The following is a 12,429-nucleotide window of genomic DNA, read 5'->3' as shown; positions in this document are numbered from 1 at the left end:
GGTAGATAGAGTAAAACACATTGAGAGATAACATCATAGATAATAAAATGTGCCTTACCTTTATCCATTAAAAGGGGAATGTAGAGGACCATCCAAGGCCAGATTGAAGGGAAAGAGAAGGAAGAAAAAACAACATTAGTGAAACCATGGAGACATTTGATTCTAATAATAAAGCTTCCATGACATCATAATGGCATGTGTCATCACTGTGCCCTGACACATCAGATGAGATGACACAGCATCATATGTTGCCGAAAAACAAACAGTAACATGGGGGAGGGTTTTTTGTTTTCATGTAGAGGACTGCAGAGTTGTACCGTGTTATTTTTTAAAACATCAGAATATTTATTTACACATGTAAATGCAAGGACATGAACATTCCCACTCGTCCTACAATACGCAACCATACTACACACAATAACAATACACAAAGCAGCAGCTGTGATAGTTGCGTGAATCTGTGCTCATACTGCTATTTTTTCCTCATCATGACAGCTCTTCCGACCAAAAGTAGGCCTGCCTACAGCCATTACTTAACCACACATGGGTTAACATGGGAATTAGCATACAGTGGCTGGCCTGGATACAGAAAATCACTGTGACTCAAGCACACCAACAAAGCAGTTATCTACTGCACAGCACTGTGACTATGCTGTGCATGCATAGAACATGAACTGTTTAGCATTTCCCAGTAATGTCACAATGCAACTAGAGGTGCGTTTCTGCAAGAAATATGAGCATGGCTGCTCCGCAGAGGCAGAGGATTGCTAACTGTGCAAATCAGATAAGAGGATGAAAGCAATGCACAAATGGTGAGGTAAATGTGCTTAACAGACTACAAAAGAACACACATACATGGATGAATAGAGACATCCCTATTGTTATCATTACATTAGTATACTGATACAGTCACTCGACTCCAGTCAGCATCCTCCTCTGCAGGGACAGAGGTGCACACACACACACACATCACAGTCACAAACGTGCATCTCTGTGTCTCAAAAGCACACAGTAGCTGATGTCTGTTAAGATATGCATAGATTTTAGGTTATGAAAGATTCAACTGCAATAGTGTAGGTGCCATAGTGAAGGAGGCCATGATAAGTGTGAGGACTGAAGAATGCCTCGGCCCTCGCTTTCACATAACACACAGCACACAATGCCCTCTCAAAAAAAGAGGCCTTATCCCAAATGATGGAGGTCAAGTGCAAAGCAGGTCACAGCTGTGGGGCTCCTCTTACCTGCCTGCCAGATGCGATGATGATGACGGCGGACACATCACTGACTGATGAGGTTTTCATTAATCACAGAGCCACACTTGGATTTGCATTCAATAAACTGATTTCAGTAACATTAGTCTTTTCCCTACAAGATTGTGTTGATGTTTATGCATGGAAAACAATGTGGCCTATTTTCTATGAGGCTAATAATGTTACATTTACAGTACATTTAGTATTTTAGCAGATGCTTTTATCCAAAGCGACGTACCAAAGGTGTGCCTTTAAAAAACATAATTGAATTTAACCTTCATGAATTATTTTGATAGACTTACAGTATATTGCATGTAAAAGGTGTGGATTTAAGTGTGTTTATGTCTGTTTGCCATAATACAAGCATTAATGTTCCTATGTGCATACCACATGAAAAAGCAGCCAGTGTCAGTTGCCAATGGCTTAAACTAAACACATAAGATAGTGCCGGCTTTGTAATAATTCAAGCGTTGAACATCCAAACCCTCAAAACAGTGGCCCACAGAGGGAGATTAAAGGGGAACATGTCAGCGAGTGAATACATGAGTGCAAAGCCCCACTTCAAAATCACTCTTCACTTCTTAACCTTAAATAGGTCAGGTGCTGTCCTCATATGACTCAGCCCTGTTTTGCAAAAGAAGTGCAGTGCCACTGTCTATTTGGTGGAGAGATGGATTTCCAGTACGCTATTATACAAGAGCTTACATCGGTTGTTCAGAACTACTCAAGTCATTCACATGTTTATTTTTCAAAGAGAATCTTAAGTTCACTCATTGTTTTTGGAGGGCTTTTTCTCCATATCTACCCTGAGGAGATGAACCGAAGAGAATGTATGTTTCCAACCCGTAGCCCGTATTCATGTCTATGAAAGCCAGTATATAATGTTACAAAATGTAATGATCACAGCATGGATGTAGAGGTGAGTGTTATAGGATTACACTGTGCTTCCATGATAAGCTTCAATATGTCTGCGTGTTTACCAGAGCTAGTGAGCACTGAGGACAAATCAGCATGCTTTCCGAGCAATTTCACCGCTTCAAGTGATATTTTTAGTTGGCTCCAGCGAAGTGAGAGAAACTAGGGGGCTAGAGGGACTGTTGTCCTCTCTACACTTGCAGCCATGAAAAAGCCAAACACATGTCACATATCTGCTGAGGTCAAGTGAAACAGAAATGACCAAAACCAATTACATTACAAAGAGCTTTTATTTCAACAGAGAGAAACAACGTGGAGCGAGTGACCAGAGTAACTCTGATGAAGTGTTTTCGACAGGCATCATGAGTAGGAGAAGGAGGAACAAAAACAACCTTAACCAATCTAATCTTTCTTGTTCACTGAAAAAACTTTAAGATGTACAAACAAAACCATCAACTAAGAGAAGGACAGTTAAAGTCTTTGATACAATGATAGATTAAGAGCACGACAACAGCAAGTTGATATATGGCAGCATAAATAAGAGGCTTGACATAATGGAGTCTTCACGGGTGCATAAGTGACACTGAGCATCCTGCTGACTAAATATTAATCAAGAGAAAGAACACTTGGAGTTGAAGATATAGAGACAGATTATGTGCAAAACAACAGCAAATCGATACATAACCATATATGCTTGTCTTTAATTTACATATAAGACATGTGTGTGTGTGTGTGTGTGTGTGTGTGTGTGTGTGTGTGTGTGTGTGTGTGTGTGTGATAATCACAGACTGAGCATTTCTCTGTCTAATCCCCCCCTTGTGCCTCGTGTTGGCGAAGAGAAGGAGCGCAGATGTTGGCGGTGTTAAGCACCCATCAGCACTGCTATGAAAAAACACACCCAGAGAGAGAGAGAGAGAGAGAGAGAGAGAGAGAGACAGAGACAGAGATAGAGCCAGAGAGAGAGAGCCAGAGAGAGAGAGAGAGGGAGAGAGCCAGAAAGAGAGAGAGACAGAGAGAGAGCCAAAGAGAGAGAGCCAGACAGAGAGACAGAGATAAATAGACAGAGAGAGAGAGAGAGAGAGAGAGAATGAAGGGAGGGCACATGCCTTGAAAACACCACAGTTAATCCCACACAGAGGAGGCACGAGGCAGCGATAACAACCAGGGCAGATCTTATTTACACTCTCAAATCCAGCGAGAGAAACTGGCCTTTACATCATTCCAACTCAAAGAACGTTGAACAGAAGGCAGAACAAAAGCAGTAATGAAGCCATACAAATGCTTCTGCTAAAATGTAACATTCACTTACTTAACTCAGAATATTACAAGTAAGCTTAAAACAGATAGAACACGGTCAGTACATGATTTGAAAGAAAACACAGCCCATGCACTGACTACGAAAATACATAAAAGTAGTATTGGGTGCAAGAGTGAACAAACCAAAGAACATGTCTGTATGTGTGTAGTAGCTGAAACCATGAAGTGTGGTGTACATTTACAATATTCCATACAAAATCCAGCCACATCCCTTTGAAATAACCCACAGTGTAAGAAAATATATTCAACAGCCTTTTGGTCAGCCACAACTGTGACCAGGGCCTGAACAGCTCTCAGACAGATGAAGCCCTGTGCACTGTCAGTCCTGTCTAGTGACTTTGTCCTATACCAGGACAGGTGGTACTGTTCCCTTTAATCCATTTCAGCTTGACTGGGGCCTACCCTACAAGAGTGATGTATCATTTATATCACCTATTACCACTGATCAGCATCCTGGTGTGTTGCAGAGGTGTTTTGGTCACAGTGCTAGTACTAGATCTTGCGTGGCACTGAGAGCCGGCCTCTGGGGTTGGCCTTGAGACTGGCTGCGTTCCCGGTGGTCAAGCGCACCAGAGACTCATTTTTCAGGGGGGGCAAGCTCCTCTTCGTCATGGTGTCATAATCCATGACCCCTCCCGAGTTGAACCTAAAGTCGCCACGCCATGAGCCCGTGGTCAGGAAGGAGTTGTAGCGGGAGTCGTTGTCCAGCGTGCCCCAGCGGCTGACGTCCGAGTAGTGAGGTGGGCCGTAGGTGGGAGGGAAGACGGGCAGGTTTGAGGAGGCGCCCCGGTAGAGGCTGCGCCGGCACAGCTTGACGTAGATCACGGAACTGACGAGGACGAGAAACAGGCCGGAGACAGAGGCGAGGGCGATGATTAAGTAGAAAATCAAGTCGTCGTTCGGTGCTGACTCATCCTGGCCGAAGTCCGTTAGCTCGTCCACTGTGGGTAGGCCTTCACCGATGGCGATGCTCACGGTGGCGGTGGCGGACAGAGACTCTGGGCCGTTGTCCTCCACCAAAACCTCTAGGGTCTGTTTGACTTCGTCATCATCATAAAAGGGTCTGAGGGTCCTTATTTCTCCGCAGTGAACTCCGACTGAAAACAGGTTGGGCTGAGTGGCCTTGATGATCCGATAGGAGAGCCAGGCGTTGTGGCCTGCATCTGCGTCGACGGCGATGACCTTTGTGACCAGGTAACCTTTGGGTGCCGATAGTGGTACTCTATCCTCTGCTACGAAGCTGGACTGGACAGGATACAGAATCATGGGGCCGTTGTCGTTTTGATCACTGACAAAAACCCTCACAGTGCATGTGCTAGTGAGAGGTGGGTTCCCCTCATCTCGTGCACTGACGATTATCTGGAAGTGACTGGAAGTTTCATAATCAAAGGGACGGGAAGTGAAAATGTCCCCCGTCTCTGAGTTGATTGAGAGAAGAGAAGCGGTCACCGGATCTGCTTCCAGCCTCAGCGAGTAATGTATTTTAGCATTTGAACCTGAATCTTTGTCTTGAGCTGTGACTCTGATAACAGGTGTGCCTTGAGGTCTATTTTCAGGGATATCCACAGTATACAAAGTTTGGGAAAAAAGAGGTGTGTTGTCATTAACATCAGAGACTGTTATAGGTATCACTTTACTGCTGAATAGAGGGGGGGATCCAGAATCCACTGCAGTAATTGTAATATTAAAGGCTGCGTGAGTTTCTCTGTCTAAAATGTCGTCTGTCACCAGCATGAAATAATTTTTCACCTCCGATACCAGTCTAAACGGAACATTGTCTGTAATGTCGCAAGTGACACGACCACTGGTACCAGTGTCCTGGTCATACACGTTCAACAATGCAACCATAGTTCCCGGTAAGGAATCTTCAGACACAGAAGAAGAGGCTGATTTTACAGATATCACAGGCGAATTGTCATTCAAATCAATAACATCAATAATGAGCTTGCAATGAGAGGATTGCCCACCACCGTCTTTAGCCTGGACGTCCAACTCGTGCACATTCACGTCTTCGTAATCCATTAATCCGATAACCCTTACCTCGCCCGTGACAGAGTCAATTTCAACAACTCCTCGAGTTTTGTCTGACACGTGACTGAACGAATACGTTACTTCTCCATAAATACCCTCATCTAAATCTGTAGCATTTATTTTCGTCACTAATGTGCCGGAGGGTGAATTTTCTGCAATAGACACTTTGTAAACTCTCTGACTAAAAACTGGAACATTGTCGTTTGCATCCAGCACGTGTATGTGAATCGAAGCAGTTCCAGATCGGGGAGGATTTCCTCCATCAATCCCGCTGATAGTCAAATAATATTCCGATTGGGTCTCACGATCCAGTGCTTTTTTAAGAACCAATTCTGGGTAGGCATTGGCATTAACTTGCTTATTCATTTCTAGAGCGAAATAGTCATTTTGGCTGAGCCTGTATTGCTTAATCGTGTTTGTTCCCATGTCGGGGTCCCGTGCGCTCTCCAATGGGAAGCGTCTTCCCAAAATAGTCGACTCGACTAGTTCTAGTTCGACCTCTCCATTGGCGAATACGGGGCTGTTGTCGTTGATGTCTTGAACTTCCAAAATAAGACTGTACACTTTTAGCGGGTTTTCAAGTAGCAGTTGAAACTGAACGACACAAGCAGCCGCCTGTGCGCACAGCTCCTCACGGTCCATCCTCTCGCTGAGCAGCAGAGAGCCAGTTTCTGCGTTCAGCTCACAGTACTGCCTGCTTCCCTCAGCCACAACCCGGGCTTTGCGCCTCACCAATTCAGCGTTGTCCAGTCCCAAATCCCGTGCCAAGTTACCGATGACTGAACCTTGCTTCATTTCCTCGGGAATAGAATAACGGACTTCACCGAACACACTGACAAACGGAATAAACAAGAAAAAATAAAGGACCATTGCTGTTTTTGCGCATTGCTTTCCATCGACGGCTAAATGATTCTGAGCAAGAATCATATTGACAAAAATGAATCAAACATCGGAGTAATTAAGAAATGATTGGCATTTGTTATATCCTCCATGCATTGTTTATAAACCGTGCATGGAATTCATCGTTTGCAGTTCTGCCCCACTCTGCATCTCGAACAGAATGAGTCAAACTCTGCCCAGCTACTGTCGACTTCGATTTCTCTCTGCGCCTATGTAGCACGAACTCTCACTGCCTCCGGCGCCAAAACGCGGCCGCGCGCGCACACAAACGCTCACTCTCTCTCTCTTTATCTCTCTCTCTCACACACACACACAAATATTCACACACATACACACACTGCCTCTCTTTCTCTCTCTCTCTCTCTCTCTCTCTCTCTCTCTCGCTCTCTCTCTCACACACACACACACTACCCCTCTCTCTCTGTCTCTCTTTCCCCCTGCCTTTCCCTCACACTCATCCTACCTCCCCGTTTATCCTCTCTGTGTAGCTGGCAAATCTGGGGCATGAGGACAAGCGGATGATGAAGCACTAAGCAAAGTTATAGAGCGTCACCCAGAGTCTAAACGAACAAACAACATCTTTTGATATGACTGTCTACAGTAGATTATATCCTAGTGGAACACCTGTACAGTAACAGTGACCCACAACATTGCCTGATATGAGAGTTGAAATAGTTGAAATATATTTTCAAGATCCTATTTACAAGAGAAGGAATTACAGTAAAAGCATAGCTCAGATGGCGCCATGGTATATGGTGAGATCCAACGAACTTGTCGAACGAATTTTACACCTTCGAAAAACATTCTCGGTTTCTTCTTTGGCAGAATCTTATAGCAGAAGCAAACACAATAAAAGTCCAGAAAATGGTCGAGACAGACACGAGTGCAGTGCCATTGTCAGGTAGGATGTGAGTTTTAAAATGCTTTCGTCAAAGGACATACAGTATCCTTTAGTTCAGGAACTTCAGGCAAGTTATCAGAAATAAGTAAATACATAGGTTGCAGAGAGAAAAGGGTTTCCGTCAATCTTCACAGCAAAAACTAGAGTCTGTTCCATGGCATCAGATTCAGAAATATCTCTGCGTCTTAATTTATCTGTCTATCTATCTATCTATATATCTATCTATCTATCTATCATAAGCCATTAATGCAGGTATCTGTGTCATAGGAAATTCAACATTTACAATTAATCTCAGAAAAATGTAAGTGGACACATCCACACACACACACACACACACACACACACACACACACACACACACACACACACACCTGACGGAGCCTTTCCAACCTCGCATCACAAAATATATTAGTCCTTGTAATTGCAGCTCATTTTAAAAGTAGTCGTCACATATTATTCCAAAATGTTTTGCTATAAAGTATACACCGAATACAATTGAAATAGCCAAGCCATTTAGCTAACACAATAATACAAGCACGTGAAAATGGAAAATGAGTAGAAAAGAGATTGGCAGAATATCAGCATTTTAGAACCACCAGCTTATAGATGACCTAAATCAAAATATTACCTGTGGCGAATTGATGGAATCAAACAGGCTTTCATGATCAACAGATGCAGACTTTTTCAAAGTCATGTCTGCCGGCAGAGTCCCATCATTGTAGGATCTGGCGAACTTAAAGTCGCTAGTGCGAGATCCTGTCGTCAGATATGCGTCATAATTGTAAGCACTGCGTAAAGTTCCTGTGACATCAACGTCTGCGTAATTTGGAGGCAGATACGCGCTGGGGATAGCCAGACCACCATCAAATAATATCCTGGGCTTTTTCCTATGACAAAACTTCACTGCTAGAGAAAGAATGATAAACGTGATAAAAAATGTGGTCACGGACACAAGCGCAATAATTAAATAAGTGGTGAGCTTGGAACCACTCTCGTCAGATGACATGTCCTTCAGTTCAGGAACTTCAGCCAAATTATCTGAAATAAGTAAATACACAGTGCACGTCGCAGAGTGGGACGGCTGTCCGTTATCTTTCACTGAGACCACAAGAGTTTGTTTCATTGCATCAGATTCAGAAATATCTTATCTTATTTTATGATGGTGAACAGCGACCCTTGGAGTTCCAAGGCAGAAGTACTTAATGGGCTAGCATGTGTCATTTTAAAATTACATTATATTTATATTACTTCTTCAACTGATATCTATTTGTAAACAGTAAGTTCATAGAGGAAATGTTAAAGTGTGTGTGCTATATATGTTCACACAGAAGTCAGAACTCTCTACATCACATGCATATCTAAAATGCAAGATATATCATCTATATTTCCTAAGGCAAGAGATAAATACACAGTTCCATGCAGCGTCTTGCTGAAGTCATGTGCGCCATTGGTGTGCGCTCCGTGCCATGACAAACCGCTCACCAAGCATCAACTAAAGACATGTTCGCTCAAAGACACGCATGCGCGAAGGCCAGAACTACTTAATTAGAATGCAGTTAATGGCGCCACCTGCCATCATCACTCACAGCTCCGTGCGGTTCCGTACCGGAACGCACGCACAGCACTAACGCGCCCCCTGTGCCAAAAACCCACCAGTCATAATAATACATGCGCACGTGGCATAATATAATAGCGCGTAATATACCAGCCAGCTGGCCACAATTAATGTGATTTTAAAACTTGGAAATAAAACACGAAAGGGCTATTATACCAAAGACAAAAATAACTTGCTGATGGTGCAGATGTTATAAGTGATATTTTACGTTGTGAAGAAGCTGTAGGCCTATAATGCTATGGTAAGTCCCCCAAATCATTCCAAAGCCAATACAGAAATACATTTAAAAGAAACTGCATTAAAAGAAAAGAAAGAAAAAAAGAGAAACTCCAAAACAGTTCAGAATGAAACCACTGTTAAATAGGCTATAAAGGCATATGCGACATTAAATACATCAACCACTTCCAGACCCTGATCCACATTCATCATATATCAGACAGCACGTGAACCGAGTATACAAAAATCATCACATGAAGACAGCACATGAAGCTTCAAACCTCAAAAAAGATGACACTCTAACAGTGTCATTAAGTATTGTACCCCTCATGTTTCAATGCGTCTATGGCAACCTACAGGTGACAACTATTTCCGTGCACAAATATAAAAAAGATGAGCTTCTCTCTGTCTCTCTCCTTTTCGTTCTCTCTCTCCATCTCTATCTCTCTCTCACACACACGCACACGCACACGCACACACACATACACATACACATACACAGAGACACACACACACACACACACACACACACACACACACACACACACACACACACACACACACACACACACAGATGTACAAGAGTGGCCACATCTGTTAACATTTTCCAAATCTATCTTGAAAGAGTGTGGCATAAAACACATCTCACCTGAGATAGTTCAGTGTTGTCAAGTAGGTCGTGATGATCATTCACCGAGAGCGAGTGCTTTCTAAGCGTATGATCAGCGAGTAGCGTTCCTTCATTGTAAGACCTTGCAAACTTGAAATCACTGGTGCGCGACCCCGTTGTCAAGTATGCGTCATAATTATAGGTACTACGGAGAGTTCCTACGCCATCTACGTCTGCGTAATTTGGGGGCAGATAAGCACTGGGAATGCCCAAGGCGCCGTCAAACAACACTCTGGGCTTCCTCCTTTGGCAAAACCTCACTGCCAGGATGATGATGATGAAGGTCAGAAAGAAGGTAGAGACGGACACAAGCGCAATGATCAAATAAGTGGTGAGTTTGGAGCTGCCCTCGCCGTTTGACATCCCTTTCAATTCAGGTAAATCAGCCAAGCTATCCGATATCAACAAATACACAGTGCATGTTGCAGAAAGAGCTGGTTGTCCGTTGTCTTTGACAGAAACAATAAGGTTTTGTTTCATGGCATCAGATTCAGAAATGTCTCTCTGCGTCCTTATCTCTCCGCAATGGACACCTATAGTAAACAGCCCTGAGTCGGAAGACTTGATGATTTGATAAGACAGCCATGCATTCTGACCAGAATCCGCATCCACTGCAATCACTTTAGACACCAGAGAGTTTGCAAGAACAGTTTTCGGCAAAATCTCAGTCACGAAGTTGTTGCCCTCTGGAGAAGGGTATAGTATCTGAGGCGAATTATCATTCTCGTCGGTTATTATAACGTTCACCGATACGTTAGTGCTCAGTGGAGGCGAGCCGTTGTCTCTTGCCATTACTTGAATGTTAAAACTTTTAAACTGCTCGTAATCAAATGCCCTCGCTGCGTGAATAGTACCGGTGTCGCCATTTAGAGTTACAAGAGAGGAAACCGGAGCGCCATTAATCTCTCCAGGTAAAAGAGAATATGTCACAGTGCCATTCTGCCTCCAGTCCGGATCTCTTGCGCTTACTGAGCACAGAGAAGACCCTGGTTTATTGTTTTCTTTGATATGGGCAGCATACAATTTCCGAACGAACTCAGGTGGATTGTCATTGACGTCAGCAACAGACAATTGTAAAGTTTTTGAGGAAGACAAAGGTGGGGAACCCTCATCAGTGACGGTCATGGTAATGTTGTACTCAGACTGCAGCTCACGATCCAGTTCGGCTGTCGTCACCAGAGTATAGTAATTTTTAACTGTTGGCACTAGTTTGAAAGGCACACCTTGTTGAATGTTGCAACGGACTTTTCTGTTATTTTCAGAATCTCTGTCCTGCACGTTCACGATGCCAACCTCGGTCCCTGGTGCAGCATTCTCGGGGATGGGATTGTTTAGAGATTTTAAAATAATTATGGGAGCGTTGTCATTAACATCCGTTATGTCGATAATTACTTTCGTGTCTGTGGAGAGGCCATATCCATCTTTAGCTTCCACAATTATTTCATACTTCGAGTCTTTCTCAAAGTCAATTGGCCCAATTACTTTAATTTCACCTGTATCAGAATTCAGAGAAAATGCACTTTTTGCTTTCTTTGACAAACGACTAAATTCATAAGAAACTTTGCCATTGAGTCCCTCATCTTTATCGGTGGCATTTACGGTTAATACGACAGTGTCTAAAGGGGAATTCTCGGGTATACTAACTCTGTACACGCCCTGGCTAAACTCTGGGGCGTTATCATTTGCATCCAACACTGTTATGTGTATGGCTACAGTACCTGATCTCTGTGGAATTCCACCATCAGTGGCAGTTAGAATTAACACAACCTCATTCTGCTGCTCACGATCAAGTTCCTTATCCAGTACTAGTTCAACATTCCTCCTCCCGTCTGTATTCGAATTTACAGCCAGAGTAAAATATTCATTGTTCTGCAATGCATAGCCTTGAACCGCATTCTGTCCTATATCTGCATCATGCGCTTCATTCACACGAAAGCGGGCGCCTTTAGCTGCAGATTCCCGTATTTCTAATTTACTTTCATCCTTGGGGAAAAAGGGCGAGTTGTCGTTAATATCTTGAATCTGAACTGTAACACGGTGCAGCTGTAATGGATTCTCTAGCATTAATTCAAATTTAAGAATACATGAAGCTGTTTCCGAACACAGCTCTTCTCGGTCGATTCTCTCTTTGACAATCAACTCCCCAGTTCTCAGATTTAGTCCGCAGTATGGTTTACTGTTGTCTTCTGTATCAATGCGAACCTTACGAGCTACCAACTGATTAGCATCAAGTCCAAGGTCTTTAGCTAGATTTCCAACAACAAATCCAGGTTTCATCTCCTCCGAAATAGAGTAGCTCATATCCCCGCTAGCGCTTTGTGCCATCAGCAAGCATGATAATACATACAACAGACGAGAGGCCGAGAATCCTTTGTGCTCCATTTTTTGGGCAAAACAAGCCAAGATAATCCACTCAGAGATATGGTGCAAACGGAGAATCAGAGTAAAATATGTCCAATACAGGTATATTGAAAGTAATCCCACGGAAGCACGAAGTCTTATGCTGCCCTGATGCAGCGGCCAAGCGTCGTTTTTTTAATGATGGCTGTAGGTAGGCTGCCTGACGTACACAACATGTGCTTCAACTCTAGTATTAGTGAACAGCGACACTCTG

The 12,429-nt window shown here is 43.4% G+C and overlaps 3 protein-coding genes across 3 annotated transcripts in view; all 3 read right to left on the bottom strand.

Annotated features, from left to right (window-relative positions):
- The window catches only part of LOC308367035 (protocadherin gamma-A3-like), a gene marked incomplete at both ends in the record, with an annotated part of 261,143 nt that overhangs the window by 8,277 nt on the left and 240,437 nt on the right, over positions 1 to 12,429 (bottom strand). The gene's annotated exons all lie outside the window — the stretch shown is intronic.
- Positions 3,975 to 6,383, bottom strand: LOC308366521 (protocadherin beta-15-like; the record flags this gene model as incomplete). The annotated part of the gene is made up of 1 exon (XM_080840239.1): positions 3,975 to 6,383. The coding sequence occupies one exon, from the start codon at positions 6,381 to 6,383 to the stop codon at positions 3,975 to 3,977; it is 2,409 nt and encodes an 802-aa protein (XP_080696365.1).
- On the bottom strand, positions 7,931 to 12,140 carry LOC308366520 (protocadherin gamma-A11-like; the record flags this gene model as incomplete). The annotated part of the gene is made up of 2 exons (XM_080840238.1): positions 7,931 to 8,412; positions 10,271 to 12,140. 2 exons carry the CDS (start codon positions 12,138 to 12,140, stop codon positions 7,931 to 7,933), a joined length of 2,352 nt encoding a protein of 783 aa, XP_080696364.1.

The sequence above is a fragment of the Sprattus sprattus genome (assembly GCF_963457725.1).
Source record: "Sprattus sprattus genome assembly, chromosome: 6".
Lineage (NCBI taxonomy): Eukaryota > Metazoa > Chordata > Actinopteri > Clupeiformes > Clupeidae > Sprattus > Sprattus sprattus.
The sequence above is the reverse complement of the archived record's forward strand: the minus strand, read 5'-3'. Positions and strand labels throughout refer to the sequence as shown.